At 46.2% G+C, this 26,679-nt stretch overlaps 2 protein-coding genes across 6 annotated transcripts in view; one reads left to right on the forward strand and one right to left on the reverse strand.

The window, feature by feature from the left end:
- The window catches only part of smtnb (smoothelin b), an 87,487-nt gene extending 70,583 nt beyond the window's left edge, over positions 1 to 16,904 (forward strand). For 2 of the 5 annotated variants that reach the window (XM_088936096.1, XM_088936097.1), the window contains exons 11-20: positions 235 to 405; positions 869 to 944; positions 1,524 to 1,556; positions 3,052 to 3,222; positions 3,856 to 3,918; positions 4,165 to 4,228; positions 4,343 to 4,513; positions 5,511 to 5,637; positions 6,035 to 6,186; positions 13,888 to 14,176. In XM_088936096.1, the coding sequence (XP_088792222.1) occupies positions 235 to 405; positions 869 to 944; positions 1,524 to 1,556; positions 3,052 to 3,222; positions 3,856 to 3,918; positions 4,165 to 4,228; positions 4,343 to 4,513; positions 5,511 to 5,637; positions 6,035 to 6,186; positions 13,888 to 14,041 (1,182 nt within the window). In that variant the 3' untranslated portion in view covers positions 14,042 to 14,176. Of the gene's footprint in view, positions 1 to 234; positions 406 to 868; positions 945 to 1,523; positions 1,557 to 3,051; positions 3,223 to 3,855; positions 3,919 to 4,164; positions 4,229 to 4,342; positions 4,514 to 5,510; positions 5,638 to 6,034; positions 6,187 to 10,605; positions 10,778 to 13,887 lie in introns of all 5 variants that reach the window. The other 3 variants (XM_088936098.1, XM_088936100.1, XM_088936099.1) reach the window with 3 other exon arrangements.
- A 1,198-nt stretch (positions 16,905 to 18,102) lies between these two features.
- On the reverse strand, positions 18,103 to 25,633 carry selenom (selenoprotein M). Its single transcript, XM_088936101.1, has 5 exons — positions 24,826 to 25,633; positions 23,665 to 23,700; positions 23,462 to 23,496; positions 21,278 to 21,356; positions 18,103 to 19,345 (listed from the first exon to the last, which is right to left on the reverse strand). The coding sequence occupies exons 1-5, from the start codon at positions 24,919 to 24,921 to the stop codon at positions 19,091 to 19,093; spliced, it is 501 nt and encodes a 166-aa protein (XP_088792227.1). The 5' UTR covers positions 24,922 to 25,633; the 3' UTR covers positions 18,103 to 19,090.
- Between the last annotated feature and the right edge of the window lie 1,046 nt (positions 25,634 to 26,679).

Consider the following 26,679-nt stretch of genomic DNA (forward strand, 5'->3'; position numbering starts at 1 on the left):
TAAGTGGAAAGATTTGTATATATTCAAAGCTCGTGTGTGTGCTGGCTTTTCTGTTGTACTGGTCTGTCTCTCATCACTCTCATTTCCATCACAGCTTAGAGCCCTTGTAAATATGCCCAATCTGGTTGTACAGACACGCATGCTGTGTGTGATGTGCGCTATGTACATAATAAGATGGACAAATATAGCAAAGGCGTAGAGCTCTTCATTCTCCTTCCTCGTTTCCTCCACCAGATGGAGACGGAGTCGCCTGCAGCCCTCCAGCCCTCGGAGGCGGCCCCCAGCGAGGCCACCGCCGTGCCCAACGGCTCCGAGGAGCCCAGGGGGAAGGGGGCGGACAAGCCGGGGACACTCACCCCGGAAGACCTGGCCGCTGTGGACGACGAGGTGGTCCTGGACAAGATGGTATGCTCAAGGGACCCGAGCCAGCGGCTCCTGCAGTGAGCAGTGTCGCCGTGCTGTAAAGACATGGAGACTCTGATTCACTGAGAATCAGAACGGAGATTGATGCCAGTTCTGAAATGTTGTTTCTTTTATTTTCATTTGAACAAGCTAAATGGGGTTTGCTTGTGTCCAGAGGAGACTGTTAGAAGTCTTGCATGGAAATCCTTGATAAAGTGATGGGTGAAAGAGGAGAGAGAGGAATGGGTATGTTCTGTGTCCGGTGCACCGCTGATGTAAGTGGAGCAGACAGCACTGAGCTGTAAAACACCAGGAGGTTCTGATTTCTTTGAGGAGATTTTATTTAGAATTAAACTTGGTTAAATGCACGAAGACCAAAGGACTGGGAGGAGAGGGACTGGGGACTGGGGACTGGACTGCTGCAATTGCCTGAGCTGCTGGTGACATCTCTGCTGTCTTCTGGCAGCTGGACGAGGCAACGGACTTCGAGGAGCGGAAGCTTATCAGGGCGGCGATGAGGGAGCTGCGCAAGAAGAAAAGAGGCAAGTCATGAGCTGCACACGAGCGCACCGCTCTCCCGCTGGGCGACTGCGGCCCAGGGAGTCTGTTCCTGCTTAATTATTTAGAAAAGAAAGGTGTGCTTTTTGGAGATATTAGTGGATTTCCCTCTTTTTCAGATGCTTTCCTCTACTGGATTGCAAGCGCATGTGGCCGAGTTATCCTTAGGAAAACAATTATCAGTGAAGATTGTGGGTGAAACTTCAATTTTCAGCTGGTGTAAATGATTCTTCATTGAAGTGGGTTTAGCTCATTAGCTTTCCCAGAAACAGATTCCTTGTTGCCAGAGGTTATGGCTGCTATATTGAGGGACTTCCAGCGTGTTCATCTGAATAACTTCTTCTCCATCATCTAAGTCTCCCTGCAAGCCCTGTGCCGTTCTCCGTGCAGCCCTTGATTACTTCTGTGCTCCCCTGATGTCTGCAGCTCCCATTCCCCATGGCTGAGTCCTAGTGCCTCCTGGTGGTGCCAGTGTGTCACTCTCATGACCTGGGCATCCTTCCTCTCTCTCTCTCCTCAACTTATCTTTCTTCCTCTGTTTCCACATCCCTCTCAACCTGCAGAGGTCCTGCTTGGACTCGGCCAGGAGGAGCCAGGTATGAGGCCGTGAGCTGTGTTGCTCTGTGTTGCTGCCAGTCTGAGGCACTGTGGCCATATTCATCGAGCAGTCAGTGCCACTACCGCACATCTACTCTTGTCCTTTGAACTTGGAAAGTGGCGCAGATTTCTCTTAAGATGTTTCTTCTTAACTCCCTGTTTGAATATGCTGTGGTAGAAACTGCTTTCATGAATATGGTCCTCTTAGATGATGTTCGGCAGTATATGAGTTAATTGTGAGGTGGGGTTATTTTATGTATACTGTCGCTGCACAGGAGCTTCAGAGAAACCCCAGACTGTACCAAAGGTTTATTTAAACAAACTTGAGTTATGCCAGTGAGCACTGGGGGTAGGTGAATTTTAAGGTTATTATTAATTTGGCAGATGCTTTTATCCAAAGGGACATAGATGTGTAACCTTTTGCACAGCTGTGCATTTCACTAGGGCAGTTTGAGTGAAGTACCTGGCTCGATGTGAGGCCTAGTCACTGAGGAAGAATGTTTGAGGATGAGCCCTGTGCTGGAGAGGGCACAGCCTCACCTGTCTGTGTGTGGTTAGTGTTTGCCTGCAGACAGGGATACAGGGTTGCCCCCAGATCCTGTACTGTGGAGGTGGGGGGGAGTTCTACTTGTCCAACGTTCCCCAAAATATCCCATTGGATTCACCTCTGGTTAACATCCACTGTGTCGGCCTGGGTGGGCTGCTTCTCTGAGGGGGCAGACGTCTTGTAGTGTTAACGCTCACTCATTTCCCTCTTGCTATTGATATCCAGTACCGTTTGTTTAATCGTATTCTGGAGCTTAATTTTTGATGGAATGAAATGGAGGGATGTCACCAGGGCACCTTTAGGTTTGTCTGTACGAAGGAAGATGATTCAGAGGCTGTACCTGAGTACCTGCACCTGCAGTTGCTCTGGAAGAATAATGCTTCTTCACAAACCAGGACAGTATTGGGTTTTTTAAGCTTTTACTGTTCTGTTTGAAACAGAATGAAGCAAACTGCATTAGGATATCCATATCAGTGCTAATTAAAATGGAGTGGCCACTGTGAGGGTGGGGTGTTTTGTGACATAGTGCTCTGTAGCCTTGCTGTGCTGCCTGTGCCAGGAGCTCTGTGTGTGTATGTGTGTGTGTTCCTGCTTGCCCAGCTGCTGTGTGCGCAGTGCTTGTTTGATTGCAGTTTGATCTGCATGCTTGTGGATTCATTGCATTTGACATCTCTGCGTCTGTCATGTTATTTTATAAAACGTTGATCGTTTTTTACATTTAAAAGTTCCATACAAACTTCAGTATAGAAATGTTCTTTTTTTGCCTTATAGTTTTGATAATTTCTCTGTGAAATGGTAAGAGCTGTCTGCAGTGTGGTGGGGTCTGGTTCGTCACATGCGCGTCAGGATAACCAGCTGTTTGGTCAGGGATGGGTGGAGCGCTCTTCAGCGTGCTGGCCATCAGGGGGCGCTCACTCGTACGCGCTCGGCTCCCTCTCTCCCTCCAGACCAGCGGGAGAAGGAGCGAGACCTGCGGCTCCAGGAGCTGCAGAGGAAGCAAGAGGAGAAGAAGCCCAAGCCGACGAGCTCTGGGGAGCTGGTGCTCAAGAAGACGGAGAAATCGTCCGACGGCTCTACTGTCAGCGCTCTCACCAAAACGGACCGCTTCTCCCACTCTGGTAATCCCCTGGCCTGAACTCTGCTCATCCCCCACAGCGACCATGAGCCTCCCTCTGCCCCCTCTGCAACGCCGTTGAGCTGCCAGGTCTAGCACTTGGTTTGCTCTTGCTGAGGTTCAGTAACGCTTACCTGTCTCACTGGGTATCAAATAGGACTTTGCTCAGAAAAACACCGAGATCTGTTTTCTGCTGATCACTTGTCATCCATGTAACACACAACACTGCAGCTGTTCTTGGCTGGTAGCAGTGACCGCCCTGCTGCTGCCCGGCTCGAGGCTGTGTCCTGTGGCCTGCTGCTCAGTTGTCCCGACAGTCACTGGCGATGGGAAACGTGGGCTAATTAAGAGGGGGAGGTAGAGGTTCATGCCATGCCAGTGGAGCCTCTTTCAGGCTGCAGCCTAGAATGAACCTTTACTGTTCCTCAAACAATGAGTTTTCATTTCCTTTTGACACTCCTTTGTAGTAACTGCCTTAAATGGTTAGGTAACGAATAAAAGGTTTTGGAGGCAAAGTTCCATTGTTTTGGAAGCAGGGTGTCCACTCTAGTGTGAGTGGCCATGCCTCCTCAGAGCCTGATGGCACCACTCTTCTGTCTCTGCTGTGCTAATGGGCCCTTTCTGCCTCTTTCTGTAGATAATGGCAGCAGGTCATCCCACAGCACCACAGTGGAGGCCAGTTACATCCAGAGATCAGACAGTGAGTAGTTACTTCAAGTGAGGCGTTTGGGGAGGCGCAAAGCAAGCAGCTGAAATGCACATTGGGAATGTACCCCTGTTTTGGTATAATCTGCAAACCTGCCTAGTTTACATATTCATCCTTTATTTGAGGTCTCCATAAAATAGTAGAAGATATCTTAACAAGAAGAGCTTGCAGAATCGTCCCTGTTGAGGACAGTGTGCTGGTACGATGTAGGTGATGGTAACAGCCTCTCTGTCCCGCCAGGAGGAACCACAGTTCAGACCAAATCCTACAGCTACTCCTCCAGCACAACCAAGAAAGTGGGCAGGTAAGATTCCAGTGGTGAATTGAAGCACAGTTTCGGCTGCAGTGACCGGGGAGCACTCGGAGCGATCTGGAGATAAAGAAGGATGTGAGCTGGCTCTGTTCCCGCTCTCCCCAGTGTTTTCGACCGCGAGGACGACTCCTCGCCCCGCGGCGGGGGGCTGGCGGCCCTGGAGAGGAAGCAGGCGGAGCGGCGCAAGGAGGTGATGCGAGCCCAGACCCTGCCCAAGACCTCCGCCGCGCAGGCCAGGAAGGCCATGATCGAGAAGCTGGAGAAAGAGAGCGCGGGGTGAGGGAAGCAGGGGCCAGGGGGGGGCTGGCTGCACTGTGGGCTTTGAATATGTCCCCGCGGGTCACGACTCCAAGCCAGGCTGCTCATTTGAGTGCTTAGTATCCAAGAATCTTGCTGGGCTGTTCCTCTGGACTCTTCATGTAGAGACGATCTGGCCCTTAGCGGCACATCTGAGAGAGTAAAGGGAGACGGAGCTGCTGGAGCTTCACAGTCCGTTTCAGATCCATGCCTTTAATATAGCGCCCTTCTCTGGCCATCCTGCTTGTTATGGGGGTTTCCCAGCCCTGAAGCAAGAAGGGCAAGAGCAGCACCTGCTGGATGTGGGTCTCCTCAAGCCGCCTTCTGAATCTTTGAGCTCTGTAAATCTGCTTCAGGAACATGGATGGTGTGTTCCCTTGGCTTTTCCACCTGGTATTAAAGAATTGCTTCTGTAGCTAGCTGAAGGCCTAAACCACAAGTCAGTGCTGAGCTTCCGAAGCAGTAAAGGCTCTCAGTGGGAGGGTGGATTGAGTCCCGTGATGCAGATATTGTTTTAAACTCAGGTCACCTCACTGTGCCGGGTCTTCCAAATGGGTATAGTGGTTAATTCAAGTCACTCAGGGTCTATTGAGCTCTGGGCCCTCGACTCCTGTGAATCTCTTTGCTCCCGCAGGCTAGCAGTGGTGTCCGTGCTGCCTGTGCTGGTAGTGTTTGCAGCTGTGCAGTAGATGAGTGGGTCCTCCCAGTGGGGGGACAGGAGCTTTTACAGTTAGTAACTAATGATAATAAATACCTTCTGACTGAGTAATAGACCGTAATTGCAGAAGACAGTATTTTTAAAAGGGGCAGAGGCAAGATTCTACCTGTGCGTGTGGTTTCGAGTATAGCCTTCAGTATTGATTATAAATGTCAGCCATTGAGTAGAGAAAGAACATCCGGATATAAAAACGAAAGGGGCTGCAGCTGGACATGGTCGCGGGTCGGAGTTGTGACCACGTGACTTTCTTCTAACCAGACCCGCCAACCCCGCGGTGTCCCGGGTGGTGAAGATGCAGCGGTCGTCCAGTTTCGGGGTTCCCAACGCCAACTCGATCAAACAGATGCTGCTGGACTGGTGCCGCGCCAAGACCCGTGGCTATGAGGTCAGTACCGCTGCTTCCTGTGAACTGGCGCGCCTGCTCGCCTGCGGCCCGCCAGGTAACACCGGGCTCGTGTGCTTCTCCGTGGGCAGGTTTCCCTACCAGCAACAGCCACTGCTTTTATCTCTTTTTTTAAAAAAAAAAAAGGAAATGAGGATTTCTTGGTTTTTCCTGAGTCTTTAATACATCTTTAAACGTGTGAAATGACAATTCTAAAGGAATTATCTTACTAAAGATACAATGAATGTGCTCCGAATAACCAAATACAGAATTAACCGATCGTGGACAAGAACCTACAGTAAGAAAGGTTAAAGATGAGAGGCGGCAGTGTCTCCCCTTGACGTGAATCGGTCTAGTTTTTGCGGTCTCCCATGGTAAGCGTGACCCGTCTCACTCCCAGCACGTCGACATCCAGAACTTCTCGTCCAGCTGGAGTGACGGAATGGCGTTCTGCGCTCTGGTGCACAACTTCTTCCCCGACGCTTTCGAATACTCCTCCCTCAACCCCCAGAACCGGCGGCACAACTTTGAGGTGGCCTTCAGCTCAGCAGAGTGAGTACAGATTGTCTGCGCTGCCCCCTGTGGGTGGGGGTGAGGGCTAAAGGGACAAAGATAGGAGCTGTAAGAGTTTAACATGTTGGAATTTCCGGGGTTATAGTTTGGAGTGATAAAACTGCAGAAGTGAATGAAAACAAATGCTAAAATTGTTCCAGTTCACTTACACTGTAATGATGAACTTGAAGTTAACATTTGTGATGTGACTGGAAGAGTCTGGCCTAGTTGTGTTTAATCCTTTCTCATTAAGGTTTCCAGAGATGTAAGGAATCTCTTCATGTACTCGGAGGTGTGACTTTTTACAGCAGTGCTAAGAGATCTACATCGTTTTAGTAAAGCTTTTCAAGTTTTCTTCATTTTGATAATAATTGTACAAAAGCAGTTACTCAGTTTTTTAAACTTTGGTCTGTAGTAACAAAGAGTAACAAGGTGTCCACAGAGCTGTCTGCTTCCAGCATTTCTGTCCGGTGTTCAACATATAGGAGGAACTGGAAACTGCCCTTGTGGATGCCAGACTCCCACTAGTTTGTTTGTGTAGGTGCTGTGGCTCGTTCATGCAGCCTCTTTCTTGTAGTGTCAAACAAAGAAGCAGCAGCATGGAAAACAGTACAGATTGCACCGTTTAATCCTGATGTGTGAATTTTGACACAATTGTCCTAATATTTTAATGAAATATTCCTTTATCCAAAAAAACAGTGTACTGACAAGATCACAGAATGCCTGTTTTCTTCTTCATTTCTAACACCTTGTTTACCAGGTGATGGCTGCTGCTACTGCTGCCGCTGTTCTTACATGCTTTTTGGACAAAATGTGTATCCTATCGCAAGTCCAGTCTTTGATCTAAGATGAGAACATTCCATGTGGGTTTAAGGATTCTTCAGAGGGGTGAAGCTGAGCCCTAGTTTTGCCCCTCAAGATGGCATCAGTTTTCCTTTCCTTCTGAGCACAATGGTAAAAGTCTATAGAGGAAGGCAGTGGGGTGGCAACTTGAGAAGGTTTTCCATCTTCCTCCTCCTGCAGGGCGGGAACTACAACCATCTGCTTCTCAGGTGTGTCTGTAGAGAAAGAACCTGAAGGGCGTATTGCAAGAAACAGCAGCTTGGGATGTTTGCTTCAGATAGATCTCCAGAATATCGGACTTCATAGGGTCACGATGATACACTTGCTAAGAGTTCACTCTTTCATCACATCAAGCTTTGGGAGGAAAGAGATTCCACAGCCTCAACTTGTCAGGATTTGATGAGTGACGAGAAAAATCCCAGCTGTATTTCTGAGAATCGAGCTCCTGAATTTCACCTGTGTTTTACTCCTTCAGCTCCATGTCATGTTGGCATTGTTCCCTTCATTGCTTGGTCTCTGACCCCTCTCCTCCATTTTGAAAGACAAAATTGTTTCAAAATTGGATCTGATGGGGAAGAAGAAATAAAATTAATGAAAAGAGGGACTCAAACCTACCCCTGCTGTGCAGCAAGGTGTCAAAGCCCCTAGCCCAGGGAGTATATGCTAATTGGACATTGACAGTTTGCATTTCATGTACACCCTGCACAACATAAGCCTACAGCTGCCCTTCCAGCATCCCAGAGATAGGCCTAAATGGATGTCCTGTAGGAAAAGTGCTATTACGAGTACTGCTATAAGATGTCCTGTCTGTGTGAGAGCTGTGCACTCCATTGACTTTGCTGCAACCCTCAATCTAACCCCCATCTCCCTTTTTATCTGCAGAGCTGCTTTGGTGAACTCCTCCCTTGTAATGTGCTGTGTACCTCCCAAGTCCCGTACTAAAAATGCCCGTTTGTGAGATTAATCCTTCAGATGGTTGGCAAGGTTACTAATCGGAGAGCCCTGTGCTCTGTCCCCCGTGCCATCTCCTCCTGCTCGGTCTGGTGTGGAGGTTGGAATGAGCTCAGGGCTCCTTTCTGGTCTCCGCACCTCGTCTCTCTCCCCCCTCCTCTGTCTCCTCCTTCTCTCCCTCGTCCTGTCCTCAAGCTTTCCTCTCTCGTGAGCTGAGAATCAGAATCCTTCTTCCCTCCCAGCTGCAGCAAACCCATTCTACTGCTCTGCTTCCACCCCGATCCCAAGCTCTGGAGAGGATTACACTCCCACTCCCCTGTCTGACTCCTTCGTGGACCCATTGGTGCCCAACACAGAAATGATTCATTTCAACTTGAATTTGAATAAAAGAGCTCCTTATATTAATGGCCATATTTTGAATCTGTTCCAAGCTCAACTTCTTCTCTTGCTTTAGGCTTGGAAGTATTTATGTTAATTCATTCCTTTGTTTAAAAATTGTGATAAAATGAATACTGTTGGAAAAATAAAGAGTTGTGGAAACATTTGGAAATGTCAGTTCTCCACACCAAGCAGATGAGACATGACTGTAGTGTTCTCAGATGGCTGAAGTCACGATAGAGGGAGGCTGCTTTCAGTACCCTAACAGCTATTGTTGCAATCATACCTTAATGCATGCTTACTGCAAACATATGTCATCTTCTCTAGCTCTGCAGTATTTCATAGCTTAAAACTAATTACTTTTAAAAATGTTAAGACTTGTCATTTAGTTCTGCTTTTGCTGATATCTCCCCGGCATTTGATGAAAGAGTGTACATCTTAAATATTGCCCAGTGTTTTCTGAACTTTGGTACAAGAGTTTTCCCAATGAAATATATTTGGACTCACTGTAAATGAAACAATGCAGAGAGATTGTCACTATGCCCAACACCCTGTTCTGGGATGGCAGGTAGAGGGTTTGTTGCCTGGGTGGTCTGTGTGCTGCTAGCATGGCCTGACCTCTGACCTCTGCTTCGAAGTCACCTACTGAAGTGTTTCACTGAGATAGATGACCTGAGCACCACGCATCCCTACTGCATGTGTACCTGTTGCCTCTTGCAGGATTGTCCTCTCACAGACTCTGATGACCCTGACATCATGTATTGAATAATGCTTTCTAAAGCCCTATTGGTAGTTACCACTTAGGGTGATTATCATATTAGATTTTTACTCACAAGCATTAGACTTTACTGTCTAAATTGGAATTTAGGCTAAAGGTTGTGTTTGGACATGTCAACATCCAGACATTTGTGCTCGGTCTACAGATCTCCAGGTGATGACCAGCCACAGCTTTGAGCTGAAGTGTAGAGGTGTGAGAAGACATGATATCCAAACAGTTCCAAATGAGAGCAGGCCATTCACCGCCTGTAGCCAGTGTGATATTTATAGTTAATTGATCAGAGTATCTCCTCCAGCTGTTTCTTGACAGCATGGCTGGGTAGCTTGTTCCAGACTCCCACAACTCCTCTGAAGGAGACTGAACTAACTTTGCATTGTTATCACGGTTTGGTAAAATTATTCTGTACAAGATGTCGTAGTATGGGGTCGGATAGGAGTCTGCATGGACTTTGTTGAAGAAATTCTTCATTATACTGAATTTGTCTCTAAATTTTATTTCAGTGATATTAAGGAGTTGTGATGTCCATGGCTTCATGTTGAGGAAGCTGCTCTCGCAGGTTCCCCATCCTGTGGTCTTGAAACTTTCTCCAGCAAACTGGGCTCTGTTCCATCTCTAGGAAACCCCGAGTGTCTGCATGATTGCACTGGGGTGGTGTTGACGTGAGCAGACTCCCGAGACTATACTGGAGCCACAGACTTGCAGTGATGTCAGCGAGGCATGCGCTGCGGCTTTATTTAAAGTATTCTAGAGTATCAGGATGAACGGTTCCACTGCCTGGTTGGGTCAGAAGAGCCTGTCTGCCCTTCATGCTCGCTGTGCAGTACAGGAATCATTGCTGTGAGCCAAGACATAAAACAAATTCAGTGTATACAAAACTAAAAAAAAGGAAAAAAGATTAATCAGAAACCTCCCTGTCAGAGGCAAATCACAAGAATCGTCCCTCCTCCGTTCCTCTCACCCCCTCTCCCCACGCTTCTGAAACGGTGCGCGTCAGCTGGTCCCGCACTGCCCAAGCAGCCCTGCGTGTTCATGTCTGTTGCCTTTATTTTTACACCACTCATGGAGCCCAAACAGAGCGAAGGGCGGTCCGGCGTGAGACTGTGCGGTTGGCGCTGCTGCTCGTGTCCTCTGTCCAGCTCTTGTCCAGTCTCCTGTCTCGGTGCACACCATGAATGGACACGCCCTGCCGTTCCATTTGACATGTCAGAATCGTTCATGATGCATGATGACTCATGGATATGTCTCTGAGAGAATGTAATGTTTTTGTTTTTTGTGTCTCTCCTCTCTTTCACCTCTCTGTTGGCTGCTCACCGCCCTCCTGTTTGTCCCTTTCCGTTTCTCTCCCTCCCCCCCCCCCTTCGTTCCCGCTGTCCTGACCACTTGTCACCTCTGCCTTCTTCCTCTTCCTGTCCTCTCTCTGTCTTCCCTGTGACTCTCCTCTTGCTCCCTGCTCCTCGGCCGGGCTGCAGGAAGCTGGCCGACTGTCCGCAGCTCCTGGACGTGGAGGACATGGTTCGGATGCGTGAGCCGGATTGGAAGTGCGTGTACACGTACGTCCAGGAGTTCTACAGAGGCCTCGTCCAGAAAGGGCTTGTTAAAACCAAAAACTCCTCCTAGAGTTGCGCCCCCCCCAAACGAATGGTGAGAGCGGGATACCACAGGGGTGACGCCCGGCTGGTGGTGGTGGTCGTGGGGGTGGTGTGGGGTGATCCAGCCAGGACATCCCCTGCGAATGGGGAGCACTAACTGTTCTTGTCCACAGCTTCAAGATGCAAGGTGGTCAGGTAGGGCTCTGTCCCGTCGGCATCGGACACAGCAGCTGTGACCTGCTCCCTCAGACGGCCACGAGCTCTTCGGGTGTTTATTTCAGCTCAGGACACGAGCTGACTTTATTGATGTTATTTTCAGCTCGACTAGACTAGACTAGTTTTCACCTTGAATTAAAGTGTCTCAGTTACCGTATGTCGGTTATTTAGGTCTTAATGAAGCCTTGTTTAAATATTTGGTCAATATCTAGACATTATATGCAAGAAAGCTAAGTAGAAACCACTGAAAAAGTGGTTGAGCGAAGTTGGTTTAGACTCTAATGTAAGACTGTTAATGGGACACTTCTGTCCGGTGTGCGACACTGGTAATAATGTAGCTTTGTGGTCCATGGTTGAGTTTGGCTCCAGTGTATTAGTTTTCTGCTATAACTTTTCACTTTAATGGGATTTAGCGACAATTTAATTACATTGTTTGCCCTGTCAGAGCAGTTATCTCTTTTAGGTTAAGGTTTTTTTAGCCTACTGGGTTACTTTCAAAGATTTTTGCTCATGTTGTGCTTCAACACTTCTCATAACAGGCAAGGTGAACCATGAAGAATTGTATATTTGAATAGATCCTTCTGTTTTGTCCATATCAGAAAATGCACACACAATCTGAGGATAAGGTTCTTAGTGCTCTAGGCAGAGTTGGTTAGAGAGAAAGAAGAGGGTAGACCCTGTGTATCCAGCTACAATTCATAGCTTACCTGAAACTCGGACAACGATCATCACATATATGCCTGTATGCATAACTACTCAGGGGCGGAGCTGTGCTCGGAGACTCAGAGTCGCAGCACCAGGCGGAGCTGTGCTCGGATGCTCAGTCGCCGTGCCGGGCGGCGCTGTGCTCGGAGACTCAGAGTCGCAGCACCAGGCGGAGCTGTGCTCGGATGCTCAGTCGCAGTGCTGGGCGGCGCTGTGCTCGGAGACTCAGAGTCGCAGCACCAGGCGGAGCTGTGCTCGGATGCTCAGTCGCAGTGCTGGGCGGCGCTGTGCTCGGAGGCTCAGAGTCGCAGCACCAGGCGGAGCTGTGCTCGGATGCTCAGTCGCAGTGCTGGGCGGCGCTGTGCTCGGAGGCTCAGAGTCGCAGCACCAGGCTCTGTTTGCTCTGTAATTAGTGCAAAGCTTTTTGGATAGAACTCAGCTGTGCTCATCTGGCTGCTGGCCCCAATCCACCAGAACTGTTTCCCTGCAAGAGATGTGTAAACATTGCCTTTTTAAGAGCTGGGATTCCAGCCAGGGAGAGCAGTGATTAGTCTTTAAATGTGAAGATCAAGTCTTTATAAGGAGTTGTGTACTTTTAACCAGGAACAGTTCTTCTTTATGAAGTGGTAAGTAGCTAGGAAGCTTATTTTCTCATCTGTATAGTTTGATGTGAAGCTGTACTGAGATGCATTCAAATCTCTGCACTGCGCTGCTCATTTCCAATGAGGGGCATATTGTATCATCATTACTGCCGCACAGTGCAGCCCAGCTAACCCTTGGAGAACAGTTTTCAGTACCTCCACCTTTGAACGCACCTCTTTTGTTGTACTCTTCTACTCTGTAGTATTAAAATTCAAACCTAAACATCTTTATTAAGAAGAAACTTTAGATAAGTGTCATGTCTACACATTGGATAATTTTCAAAGAAAAGAGTTTCAGATATTCAAACAAAGCAGAGTCCATCAAGGTCCTATGTGCTGTTAATATGTATAGTTAATCTTAACTGGACACCTGTATCTTAACTTCCGAGCCAAAAAGAAATATATGGTAATAGTAAAAGTTAATACACAAACTCACAGCCAAATATCAAGAAACAAAATCCATAGCATATCCTATAAACACAGAAGATTTATTGGTCCTTATCTGACATCAGTGCAATCTAAAGTTAACACCACTTATCAAGAATCAATTCTGGGCACTAACAATGCATCCCTTGCTAAGAAAGCCTTCATGATCCACAGAATTCACTGAAAACTGACAGACCAGGTAATCTGGTTACTGAGCAGTGCAGTACGTCATGCACAGTTAACAAGCACATATTTTAGTTATATCCATATTCTTTATTATACCTTATTTGGAGCTCGGGATGTCCCAATAAAAATTCTCCTTCATTAGCTGTCACTGTCGTATCCTCCTGTACTGTGTCTCCCTCCAGTGGTCAGACTATGTATTGACAGGACTTAGCTTGGGGGACCTACATACTATCCGAGTTTAATTATGGTTTTTATCCTCTAGCTCTGCTCTTAAATACACAGTGCCAGTTTAATGACTCACAAGGCCTGAACACTTGGATCACTGATCTGAAAATCTGAGGTGGCCAGAGAGCAGCTAGACTTTGCCTTGGTCATGATGCAGTACTGTACTGGGAAGATTTGAAAAACTGGATTGTGCAAGAAGTGGTCATGTTTAGCTAGTGACACTTTTCACTTACACCTTTCTAGGAGCTCAGTGTGTCTCCTTTCATATTCTTCTCCACTTAATAAAACTCTATCCTGCAGGTACATTAATCAGACTGCTGTCTTTTTCGATGTGATGCTAAATTTCTGACTACCTGTGTGTGCTAAAGTAGTGAGTTGTTGGAAATAATTATGTAAAAAACTTTTAGACAAACTTTTAGATTCTGGAAAGTCAAACTAGAAAATAACATCTGCAGCATATAAGAAAAATACAGAGGAAAGGCCCAAGCAATATATACAACTCCCGTTATAAGATAAGATTTATTTTTAACCTTAATTGAGAAACTTGTGCTACAACTATAATAGGGAGGGGTTCTCTTTTTTTATCACACTGTGCTGTTTGTATGAAACTTCTAAAATCCGTGAGTCTCTTCTTTGCGAGAGGCTGTGGTGCAGGTACAACTGCCCCAGGCAGGAGAGCATCTTTTTCCCCCTCATTAACTGCACTTTCTGTCTCTCTCTCCGTCTCCCGACGGGGCTGTCCTGCCCACTCTGTGTCCTGCAGGAGCTTCGCTCACTGTATGCCCCTGCTGGAGGTGGAGGACATGATGATCATGGGCAGGAGGCCAGACTCTAAGTGTGTCTTCACCTACGTCCAGTCACTCTTCAATCACCTGCGCAGGTACGAGCTGGCCTGCCGTGGCTACACCGACTTCTAACTGCAGGACATGGACGCTCTGCCTTCCCGGGACCCGGCTCATCCCTCTGCACCTCGCTGCTCCTCAAACTTACTGCTGTCGGCCATTTTGAAGCCCCTTGTGCAAGGCCTGCCTGTCAGCTCTGTTGCTTATTGACTGAACCGTAAGGTCTGTACTTTCATCTTTCATCTGTTGCCAGTCCAGTCAGAGTCTGGCTTTTCCAATCTTCATGGTGTTAAACAAATGGCCTGGGGGTTTGGCCAAGATCTGGTTTATTCTGTTTTTCTTAGACAGTTCAGAAGTACAGCAGCATTTCATTACCAAAATAAAGATTGCTATTCATAATTTGCCCAAGTAGTGGCGTTTATTATAATTCAGGAATAGCCTGAGCAGATCTAGTGCTCATGTGATATTGTATTGCATCTAGCAGGTCCAACAACAAGCCATTGTATCTGTTTTAACTTAGTTAGTGGTAAAATCAATGAAATGCACTTTTCACGAGCTGATGAAGAGTAAAAGGGTGATGGTTAAACCCCGCATTGTGCTCATGGTATCCCTACACGGGCTGTTGGTGCTATATTGGATGTTAGATGGTTCCAGCACTTGGCCTGAACTTTAGATTCTGTGATTTACAAGCCCCACAATTCCCGATGTCCATCCCTGAGGATTTCCACGCCGTCTTCAGTCTAACCGCAGTGCCTCCAGAGCGGCTCGGGATCACACCAGTTCTATCACTTTAGTAGCAGGACTGGTTTCTGGCGGCACAGGACTGTACCAGCCCTGTAACTGGGCTTGTGTTTTGTGCCGTTATAGGTCATTCAGGTCTAAGTGATAGAAGGGATCTAAGTGATTGCCCCACATCCTAACGCCACTGTCTACGCTAGGGGATCTTTACTGACTGCACTCGGGCCTGAGTGAAATGGCCCGGCTGTGATCTGTTACAGCTGTTGGCATCAAGACCACACATCAAGGGCTTTTAACAGCTTTACTGCTTTTTTTATGACGGTAAAGTTATTGTGAAAACGGAAGACAGACCCTTCCACCATGTCCTGCGTGTGTAAGAGCCTCTGATGATTTCAGTGAGTCGTAAGCTGAAACAAAGTTTTAATAGAGACTAAAGTCTAAAATGTCACCTGTGTGAAGGAAGTGGGTTGGGACAGACAGTTATCAGTGTTCTTCAGACTCCAGTCCCGGTACAGAAGCTGTAATATAATTTACTATACTGCATGCTTTTTAAACACACATGAACTTGAATTGTTTTTTATTATTTAAATAAATGTGTAAGCACTGGTATGGAAAGTATATTTCATCTGTATTGTTATTTTTTTGTGATAACCAGTATGCTTCTGCCTTCAGTCTGGACCCTGGACACCTGCCCTCTAACTTGAAATTGCAATTCTTAAACCAGAAAACAAAAGACCATACCAGCATATTGCACTAGTGTCAGCAAAATAGGTAAACAATAATTTTAACTGAAATAAACATTTCAGTGAAATTTAATGTTTGCCTGAGATTTTAGATTGAATTGTTTAGAAAGCCCTTTGGTCAGTTGGATTTTTTTCTTAAATTCAGAACCTCCCAGGGTTTCCTTACCAGAAATGGTTTGATTTTGAACTTCAGAGCAGGAAAGAATAGCTTTTGAAGTTGCCATACAAAATCCACTCAGAGCTTCTCAGAAGCATGAGGTTGTAGTTGAACATGTCCAGAGACGGAGCTCCACCTCACAGTGACAGACTGCACAGCGTTTCGGTGGTGTGCTCGTCTCGGAGACGGCGTGCTTGTGTCACTGTGCTCTCGGTAACAGAGGAGCCTCGAGTCCTGTCTCTGGTCCTCAAGGGCGGTGTCAGGGCCAGACTGAAGTGACAGCTCTTTCCTGTCAGCTTCCCTCTGGGAGCAGCAACCACAGGCTTTCTGCTAAACACTGCCAGCAGCACAGTTCTGCAGGGAAATATTTTTAATTATGTAAAATGTTTGGTTTTGTCTATTTGTCTTTGATGTATTCTGACACTTTTTACAACTTTTAATACCTGGTTTGTGTTAAACAAAATGTAATGTCTAATGATTTTGATAGGATGAGCAGGTTTTGGTCTTTGAAGTTGCTGAATGACTGTTTTACAGTGTTAAATACAGAGCCCAAATAGGGGATGTTTGAACGATAAATGTCATTTACAAAGCTGTCATGCACCTTTATTGACCTCATACCTCCCAAAGGTCTGTTATGTTTGATGACAAAAGGAGCAATTATTTCGGTGAGGTTTAAGGATGAAGAAACAGGCCGAGTTGCCACCTGTGAGCACCTGCTGAGCCAGTGAGGTCCAGTGAGGGGCTGGGTCTTGTTTTGAGCTGTGGACCTGTCTCTGTATGTTGTTTCTGAAATGAATCACCTGTAAATGGGCTTTGTATGAACCGAAACAAGTTAGTTACTCATCCCAAATTATGACTTGACACCATGTGAAACTTAGCTGTTGAAGTAAATGCTATGTATTTTAAATTCTTCAAAACTAAACATTAATAGAGATCTGCTTTTGGTTGTTGCTTGAAATCAGTGGTTGCTAAATGCTTTTTAGCTTAAATGAAAAATATGACTTTCTCATCAGGATGACCAGTAACACAGTACTGTCAAATATGACTAAGCAGACTTTTTTTCCCTGTCCTTAAACTTGTGATGTTGGTGTCTACTCCTTAAGCAAAAGTGCTGTAACTGCTGCAAAACCCATTTACTGTAGAAGTGAACTCTGGTGCCTGAAGAGCAGCAATCGCAGCTTAACTCAGGCTTTCTGCGAGGTGCTCTCCATGATGTTATACTGGCAAGAGATGCTTGTTCCCAGCCAGCTCTCCGTAGTCACTCATTTTTAAGTTGTACAAATAAACTATTTTAAATTTCCACTGTGGTTATTGTGAAATTTACAGTTATACATTTAAAACTGTTAGAAATGCTCTTAAGTAAGATACAACTTGACTGACCATGAAATAAGCTTTCAAGCATTCTAACACTAGATTAGTTCAACAAGAAAGCTTTGGAGATAATGATTCCTTATTCCTAGCTTTAAAGTGCAAAAAAAACCTTCAAAGATTTTGCTTCTGTTAAAAGCCAGCAGTAATGCCTACTTGAGAAATTGACTTGTTAGCAGAGATTTTTTGAGGCAATTCAGGTTAAAGCATGCAGGAAAAAAAACCTTTCCATGCTGTGTGAAGCGACCCTTAGAATTACTTCTTACTCAATATAGTCAGAGCTTCAGCTCTGCAGATGCACCTGCATGCAAAGGAATGTGCCTCAGGGATCTTCTCTGAAGCAGAGGCCAAGGGAACAAGAATCTCTCCTCTGGCAGAACAGAGATCTTCAGTGAGGACTGCTGGTCCAGCCAACTGGCAGCTGAGTGTTGCTGGTCTGCTGCCATCTTGGAGAGGACAAGCCTTGAAATCAAGCTGTTATGAGAGGATTGTAAGATTATTTTGAAAGCTAACGTATATATTTCATTCCAGCTGTTCTCTAATCTCGGTTGCCAAAGTGGTGATAAGGTACCTTTGGCCACGATACCTGCAAGTGTTAAAGTGCTGCACAGCCACTGAGGGGTAGTGTCCCTACCTCAGGACCTTCAGCTGTACACCTATTGATTTGAGATCTCAATTTTAATGGCTCGGATATTTGTTTACTATTGAATTTAAGTATTGATTTTTTTTGGCCATGCACGATTGCACCCCTGGTGTATCCTGGAATGTGAATCCAGAGGGGCAGGATTGGGCCGAGCTGGGGGGCTATGGTCAGAGAACACCTGCCCATCCTCACTCCCCTGCTGTCCGCTTACGCCAAATCCCCCAGCACAAAAAATGGCATTCCACTCTCGTAACGAGTTTCTGTTCAGCACCTGGGTTAATAAACCAACTTTTAAAAAATGTTGCTTTTTGATCCCCATTTCCTTTTTACACTTCCCTTTTGAGAACGTAGAAAAGATCACAGTATTATATTTTTATTAATTTGAGTGATACCTTTATCCAAAATTAAACCCACTTGTTGAAGCATATGCTGGTTGAAACACCTCTTCTATGCCCTGAATTGTATCAATTAAAGAGGAAGCAGGTAGTTGAGCAGTTGTGAGGCTTTATTGACATCAGAATCCTTCTGCAGTATCTCTCTTGTGTGCTCCAGGCCCTGCTGCCCTGAACACACATCGGCCCTGAGCCTATCGGTGACTTTCAGCAAAGGGCGTCATCCTGTCCAGCTGCAGGCAAGAGGTTAAGAGCCCAGGAGAGATGCCAGGGAGTCAAAGTCTGTACATATGCTCTGAACTAAAACAGTTTGCAACGATCTTTTCATTCTTTGTCAGACAACTGCTCAAAATCCACTCAAGGTGGAATGATCTGACTAGCACTCTTTATTGCACATTAAGACAGCTGGGACTTTTTTGTGGTTCATGTGTAATGAGGACTGTGTAAGTAATCCAGCTCTATCTGTGCCTTTTTTATTGGTCCCTCTTATTGGATTTTGCCCAGTAGTGATTCAATCAACTGCTGCAGTGGTGCTTTTGGCCTTTGATGAGCATCTTTGTTTTGTCATTTGGACCTGTAAAGATTCTCCATGAGACCTGAGAGCTTGTTCCCCTAAATTCATGTCTGAGGGCTGTTCTAGAAGCAGCTACAGCTCTTTTTTTGGCTACTTGAACTCTTTAAACTAAACTTTCATGTGATTATTGCAACATTTAAAGAACTGCTTCAGCATATGAAAAAGTTGTTCCCCATGTCGGTTAAATGGCAGTGAGTGGGAAGTCTGAACACTTGAGCCAACACTACATGTTTACTGTGGCAGTGCATCAATCAGACTGCATCTCCCCCCGTCGCACTACAGTCCCTACAGGTCCACATCCCGAAAACATATTCACTGAGAATACACTGAAAATGACACTTTGGGGCAACGGATCAACATTATGCCCAACTACAAAATTTTGGAGCCCGTCCATAAGAACAAATGAAGATAAAATCTCAACTATTTAGTTTCCTACCGACTGGGCAACGACCGCCGAGGCGCAGTCGACCCAGGGCACGGTTCCGCGCTGCGCTGGCAGGGGTTTGGGTCTACAGGTCCGAGTGGTGCTCTTCGGGGACCTGCTCGGGCTGCCGGGGGCCTGGGGTGTCCTGGGGCGCGTCTGCTGGTGGGGGGGCTCCGGTGCTGGCAGGGGCCTCAGGGCTCCGGCTCCAGGGACTGTCCTTGGCAGGGGCGAAGCGGAACTCCTCCGGGACCGGCTCTTCGGGCTGGGACTTCTTGTAGAAGCCCAGCGAGCCCAGCAGGGCGTTGATCTCCGCGCGGCTCATGTCAGTCAGGGGAATCCGCTGGGAGCAGGAGATTTCGTTATGGTTTACAGGAGCATAAACCAGGCGCAGCTTTTAACAATATATTTAATGCCAAATAGTTAGATTACGTGTATCAGACAGCATTCTAGTTTGAGACTGAATAAAAGTAACATGATGCACTACCGCAAATAGCCTTTAAAAAAAATGATGGTACTGTAATGTACACTGAATGAGACGCAAGAAATCTCAGTAAAATGCAGTAAAAGACAATCAAACAATAACTCACGTTTTTAACAACAGACATTTAAATGGCTCTTAGAGGCATGAATATTAATGGTGCTCTGTAGGATTAGGGCAATGCTTACAATGGGTCGTTTGCGTTTTGTATGCTTTAGTGAATTTTTTAAAGATTAAGAAATACACTAAAATATGAACATCATGTAAAGAAAAAGAGGACTTTAAAATGCAGTTATTAAAAGTAAAAAGTCAAAAGTTCCAGAAAGTATCGGGGAGCCAGCACCTGTATATACACTGTACAATACTATCGTGTCCTGCATACCCTATAGGACTTGAGGGCTGTGTTGGCAGACCTGCTCTTCAGCATACCCGTTTTATGTACGGCAGCTCTGCATACTGTAACTACGCCAGTTCCTCATTAAACATTCTGAAACTTTGTACTAGAAACACGGCTGAACACCAGTGTGAATATCCTTGCAGACACTTCTCTGCAGAAAACAAGGTAAAGGCTGCAGTGAGGTCAGTTTGTTTTCTTTTAGATTCTGTTCCAGACTCTTAACTATATAGTATTCATTATGGGTGGCACAGTGGTTAGCATTACTGCCTCGCAGGGCTGAGGACCCGTGTTCAATTCTGGACCTAGGGCACTATCTGTGTGGAGTCTGTATGTTCTCCCTGCGTTTGCATCCACAGTCCAATCACAGGTAAGTCAACTGGCTTCTGGAAACATTAGCCCTGCTGTATACGTCTGGGTACCTTTTTTCTGCTTCAGAACAGAATACATGGCTAACATCAGAAGTTTGGTTGTCAATTTCTATGCCATAACTTGGGTGAGTTAGATGCTTGCCCACAGCACATCCATTATTTTTACAGCTTCTCCGCTTTCAGATTCTCAGTAGTATGCTTAACTTGATGTGAGAAAATCCTTTTGTCTCACATTCTGCCTTTTCTTGCTCCGTCATCTCCACAGTTCCATCAACTATACATTTTCATCTCTGTGATTTGCCACGTCACTGCTTTGTGTAGAAATAAATCATGGATTTCCGAGTAAATCAAATGGTGTCACCGCCTTAGAATTGCATGTGTTAATGGCTGAAGTGATCTTATCTGTCTTTTGTTCAGAGGGCTGAAAGTCCTTCCTTCTCAATGGTAAAAATGAAGCAGTATGCAACGATAAGAGACAATGCTGGCTCAGTCACTCTGGGTCTAGACCTATGATCTGATGGAAGTACTGTATACTGTCACAGATGAAGTTTCTGCATATATTTGTACATTTATGTGCTTGATGAATATGCAAAGCTGACAAATGTCACAGGCTCTTAAGTGCCAAAAGAATATTAGTGAACTGAGATGACTAAAATAATTTTATATACACCCAGCTTGTAATATCATGCCCAGACCTCCAAGCATGGCCCACACTGCGAGAGTAATATTCTGCAGTTACCTCTACCTCTAATACCTCTAAACAGGGCTTGTTACCTTTGTGAACAGCCACCCAAATCTCAACCCTACAGCAGCTTCAGCAATGGCTGTTCTGCTGAGGGTTGAATGTGGGGAAAAACTCTACTTCCGATTCTGTTTCTGCTGTTTCCCCCAGCTCAGTTGTGTGGACTCCACAACATCCAGTCAGGCAGTCCTGCATTTCTCCTGATCTTTCATTCTCAACATCTCAAGGGAACTTATAGAACAAAGCACCTCCTTCTGCTTTGACAGATTTTAAAATCAAATGCTTACGTCCAGTTCTTCATAGTAGTGGTTGAGAAGGACAAGCTCAGGATCGGCTCCGGGAATGTGTTTCATCACCAAGTTGTGGCTGAAAACATTTGTTAAGGAAAACTGGGCCCTGCAAGACGCCGGCTATCCCTTTAATCACTGGCTCACCGCATCAACGCAACCTAGCAACACCCAGCAACACCCAGCTGAGTGAAGGGATAATAAAAATAATCAGGCATCCAAAACAAAAACATATGTTGTGCTGTGGTAAATATAAATTATAGATGTTCATTACTTAAATACAAGAGTCCTTAAGCGATGGAGTGATACCAACAGCCCTTAAAATGGCTGCAGTTACCTCTGACAAAAACCCAAACAACACTCTGGACAATCGAAGTAATTTTTGCCCTTTTCCCAACCTTACTTCTTGTCTTGAGACTGCGTTTGGGGTTTGTGACTTTGCTCTTACCTTACTGACTGCCAACACCAGGGGTCTCAGTTCTGAAGTTGGGTCGTTAAGTCTGGTATTCCTCAGGGCTCAATACTGGGCCCCCTATTTACATGTTCCTACTCAATCAGCTATTAAGATCACATGGTCTAATTGATCGATTCTACAAATCTGCATCCATACTAAACCTGAGTCTGAAATGGCTGTCTCTGCACTCATTGCATCTCTAGACAAAAAAACCCTGAAGGACTGACTTTCCTTCATCTAAACTGCGACAAGACTGAAGTCATGCTTCTCTGCACCTCCCATCAGCTGTGTAGGCAATGCAGTAACCTCATCCTTATCTGTGGATGGTACTGTATTTGAATCACAATAAACTGAAGAATTTGGCGGTCACATTTGATCCATGCTTGATGTTTGGTCCACATAAGCAAAATATTGTAAAAACACAATTCTTCCATCTCGGACATATCGCCAGACTACGCCCTACGTTATCTGGGATTGTAACTGAAATCTGGTCAACACTTTAGTCTTCTCTTGAATTGATTACTGTATTGCCCCACTCACAGCCAGAATCCTGACCAGGTCTTGTGCAAGTGATCACATTGCTCCTATTCTTGCACTGTCTTCTGTCAAGTTTCGTGTCGACTTCAAACCCCTCATGCTCACCTACAGTATACGCCTCTGCTGGCTTGGAACCTCAGTACCTGTCTGAGCTACTATCGTCCTACTGCCCACCTCGCCACCTTTGTCTGTCTAATTCTGGTCTCCTGTCTGTCCCTTAAGCACGTCTACATAGTGTGACAGGGCTTCTCCTGCTGTGTCCCAGAGCTCTGATGGGTACCAAACCTCAGCCACTCACCAGCTTGCAATGTCACCCCATGTAACCAACACTAATTCTTTCTAAACCTTAAATATAAAAATATCATTGCAGTTTTCCTTTAAATGTTAGGCTTTGCTCTGAGCTTAGATGTATACATTCTTTCCACTTACTGTCCTGTAGTACTGACTGCTTCTCAAACAGTAGTGTTAATAAAAGTATAGGTTTGCTAATATTCTAAGTAATGGAATGTTGTTGTGGATAAATTCTGAAAAAATATTGCATGGCTTTAATTTTGAATGAATATGAAGACCATCTATGAATTGGCTTCATCACTCTGCTCTCCTCCCCACTGATAGCTGGTGTGTGGGGAGCGTTCTGGTGCACTATGGCTGCCGTCGCATCATACAGGTGGGGCTGCACGTTGGTGGTGGTGGTGGTGGAGGGGAGTCCCCATTACCTGTAAAGCGCTTTGAGTGGAGTGTCCAGAAAAGCGCTATATAAGTGTAAGCAATTATAATTATTATTAATTAAGACGAATACTTCGAATAAAGCAATACTTATTAGAAAATGCTAATATGATATTCTTATATAACATAAGGTCATTAAACACTTAGAAACCTTCATTCCATTACTTAGAAGCAATGTCCAACGTTTTCCGATATCAATTAGAAGGAAATGTTTTCCGACATCAAACTCTGCCACTGAAGGGAGACAGAACCCTTCTGAAACAATGCAATCCATTGTGATAGAAGGCGATAGTAGGGTTTTTAATTTCATAATCCAGTTCATGTTTCATTAAAACTGAAGTGTAATTTGCAGGGCACAGTCTTTGGTAACTCTACTGTAAGACCCAATCTCTGGCTCACTGTCATCTTACAAGCTCCATTCATCTATTAGCCCAGAGGCAGTCCTCATATTTCTTCTGGAAGGATACTAAAGAGGGATATCCTGTGTCACAAAGGCCTTCACCTGCACAGAAGAAAAAAAGCAAAGACTTAATTTCCAGAATTCCTTAATGCATATTGTTTCAATAGTCTTCAAAAGGTTAGCAATTTATTGGCAATTGGCAGCACAACTCATTCTCAACATTGCACAGACTGGGGTGGAGCGATCTCGACGGTGTTCACAGGCACGTACCTCCCTGAGCCTGTTCAGCTGTCATCCCCCACAGGTCTGTAATGAAAGGAGACTGGTGAGAAAGGGCGAAGGGTATTCTGCAATTAGTTCCGTTTTCTCTACCAGACTGTGCTATAGCTGTCAAAGGGAGCGTTGCTGCTAGCAGCTGACATCACAGCTGAATGCACGTCACGTTTCTCATCACACTCATCCTTTCCTGGTGTCTGAGCCTGACAAACAGAAGAACGGTATGAATCCATGCATGTTTATAGCAAAATCATTTAATTATTTTTTAAAGTAAATGAAGCTATATGTTCAAACAAGTTGAATCATCAGACACCATTTCTAATGTGAAAGCTCTGAAACAGATGTTAAACCACAACACTTTAAGGTGCAGCTCATGAAAGCTGCCATTACTGAGCACCCATGTGTTTAAAATGCTACTGGGAGAGACCTCATGAATATGTAAAGTCTATACTTGATTATCTGGCCTTTTCTGCCACGTCACACCCCCGCAGACAGCGGGTATACAGTGTGTGTTTAGATGTAAATGTGCCCGTCTTTGTGCCCCATTCTCCTAAAAACACGGACTTGCAGTGAAAGTCTTACAGCTGCAGGCGCTGGAGTTAAACTGTGTCTTGCAAATAACCTTACTGTAAAGTCACAATGTTAAGTAAGACTCCTTTAAATCTCCCTTTTAAGACTAAAGTCGCACAATTTAGTTCGGTCAATTCTCTTTCAACGGGCTTGATCTAAACGTTTTGCTTTACAACGCACAAAAGATAAAATCTCTAAGCTACATGAACAACGACACCCTTACGGTAAATTACGGCTAAGAACTATGAGACAGACATCAAGATTGTAAAAATCCGTCAATCAAAATTAGCATTCCATAAAGTTGAATGTCGTGACCGCTTTTAAGTCTGGTACGATGACTATTTCCGTCATCGCCGAGAAGGGAGGTCTGGCGTGGACGCGGTCCGTTGTGGTCTGGCCCTCAGGTGTACCACGGATGCAAGGTAAAGAAAGTGAGCGGTTATCGTGTTTCTTTTGAGACGCAGCGCACAAGGTGTTTTATTCGCAATGAGCCCCGCCAGCCACTGGCACGTCGTACACGTCTTAAAAAGCCCAGACAAGCGCTCGTTTCAGGTACTTCCCTTAACTATGGCGAAGTCGTCTTACCTCCACCTTTGCCTTTGCCAGCCCCTCTAATTTCTTCAGATCCACGTCGTAAGCCGAAAGGCACTGGACGAGCCCGACCAAGAGCAGCACCCACATCTTCGCCCGGAGGCTGTGCGGACAGGGCCGGGAGGCGAGCCGGGACACCGGCCGGGCAGCTGCTCGCCGGACACGGGCGCGGATTAGCGGGAGGACCGTCTGCTGAACCCCGAGTCCCAGTCGGGGTGCCTCGATGACGCACACAGACGAGCTGCAGGATGCGTCCGGGATCTCTGCCACGTCAGTGTCTCTCCCGGCGGCTCAGCAAGTGTCGAGGAGGACGGACGAAACCTGATCCTGGTGGTGTATCCCATTTAGTACCCCTCGGAAAACTATGCGTCTCTGAAGTACGCATGCGTTTCATTCAACCATTCTTCTCGGGGCTCGGACATTTTTTTCGTTGCTCAAAAGCATCTAAAATGTATATTTATCGAATAAGAAAAAACGCGCACAGCCACTGGCGGATTAAGGTGGTCAGAGGCCCCTAGGCTACACGTTGTGTAGCCCTCCAATCCCATTACCAGAAAAAAGCGAGAGAAAATACTGTGATAATTCAGGGACGTATTCGGAGTAAGAGCTGCTACCGCCGGTTCAAACGGAATGTAACGCAGGTAACACACGTACACAGGGAGCCCAAATACACGCACACTACAATAGCCTGTAACGCAAGTACAGCAACACAACCAATAAATCAGATTCACAGCCCATCTGCGAGCTGACAACAGAAATCGTGCGCACGCTTTGAAACCGACGACACACAACAGCAAGACCAGTGAGCTCCCCGTCCGAGCGCCTTATTTCAAGAGCAGCGGGACACTCCCCACTCGTGCAAGTCCACTGCAGTGCACTGACGGATTTGAGTCTGTTGACTGATTCGACGATTAGACATTTTTCTATATGGGCTTTCAAGAAGGGATCAAACTTGCTGATAACTTCGAGGACACCCGTGAAGTTCCCGTTGTCGCTGCGCCCCTAAATGGCAGCCCTCGCTCTGCTAAAACCTTCACCACTGCAACCAGCCGCTTCAAGACATTATTCCAATACTCATATTCACTGTCAAACTGTCGTTAGTTCTGAATCGATTAGGCCATTATCAGCGCAGCGACCACAGCCTTCCCACGGCTCTCCGACACCCCGTGTCCAGCCAGGCGTGCGGCGGTGTTGACCCGGTCACTAGAGCCTGCGGTCAGTCCGGACTGATCATCGCCGCCCCCAAATAATTCACAAGCGAAGCAAAACACTGCACCTTTCGAAGGGGAATATAGCAGCCATTCTCTTGACACACATTCGCCATTTCCGAGTTTTCTTTTGAAGAGGGTTTTGGAGAAATACTTTTTTGACGTTTATGTTGTCTTTCCAATGCTGCGGCATCCGGCTTGGTTTTCTCACGATTCCGGGCCCAGTTTATCCCAGTATGCCCGCCTCTGTCCACCTACTTCACCCCAGCAGGCTGGGTCCGAGCTGTAGGAAGCGGGAGCTGCTGTTGCGGCCTCTGCTGGCTCCGCGGCTGCAGGTGCAACAGCATGGCGGCGGCTCGGACACGGCTCGTTGGAGATGGTGGTGCCGTTTCGGACGGCTCTGCCTCTGACCTCGTTGCGGGAGCTGCTCGTCCTCATGAGCGGCGTGGACGTAGACCGCGCCCAGGCCAGAGCTCGCTGTAGCACTGGTCGCACCGTTAGCCGTAAACTCAGGATCGGGGTCCGGCTCAGAAAACGTGAAATAACCAGTCAATCTGGGGGTCTTTTTAATCTCACATTGACCGTACACTTGCAGGAGAGATCACCCGATGCATCCGCCAAAATAGATTTGAACTGCGAA

The sequence above is a fragment of the Atractosteus spatula genome, chromosome 17, assembly GCF_055471065.1.
Source record: "Atractosteus spatula isolate fAtrSpa1 chromosome 17, fAtrSpa1.hap1, whole genome shotgun sequence".
NCBI lineage: Eukaryota > Metazoa > Chordata > Actinopteri > Semionotiformes > Lepisosteidae > Atractosteus > Atractosteus spatula.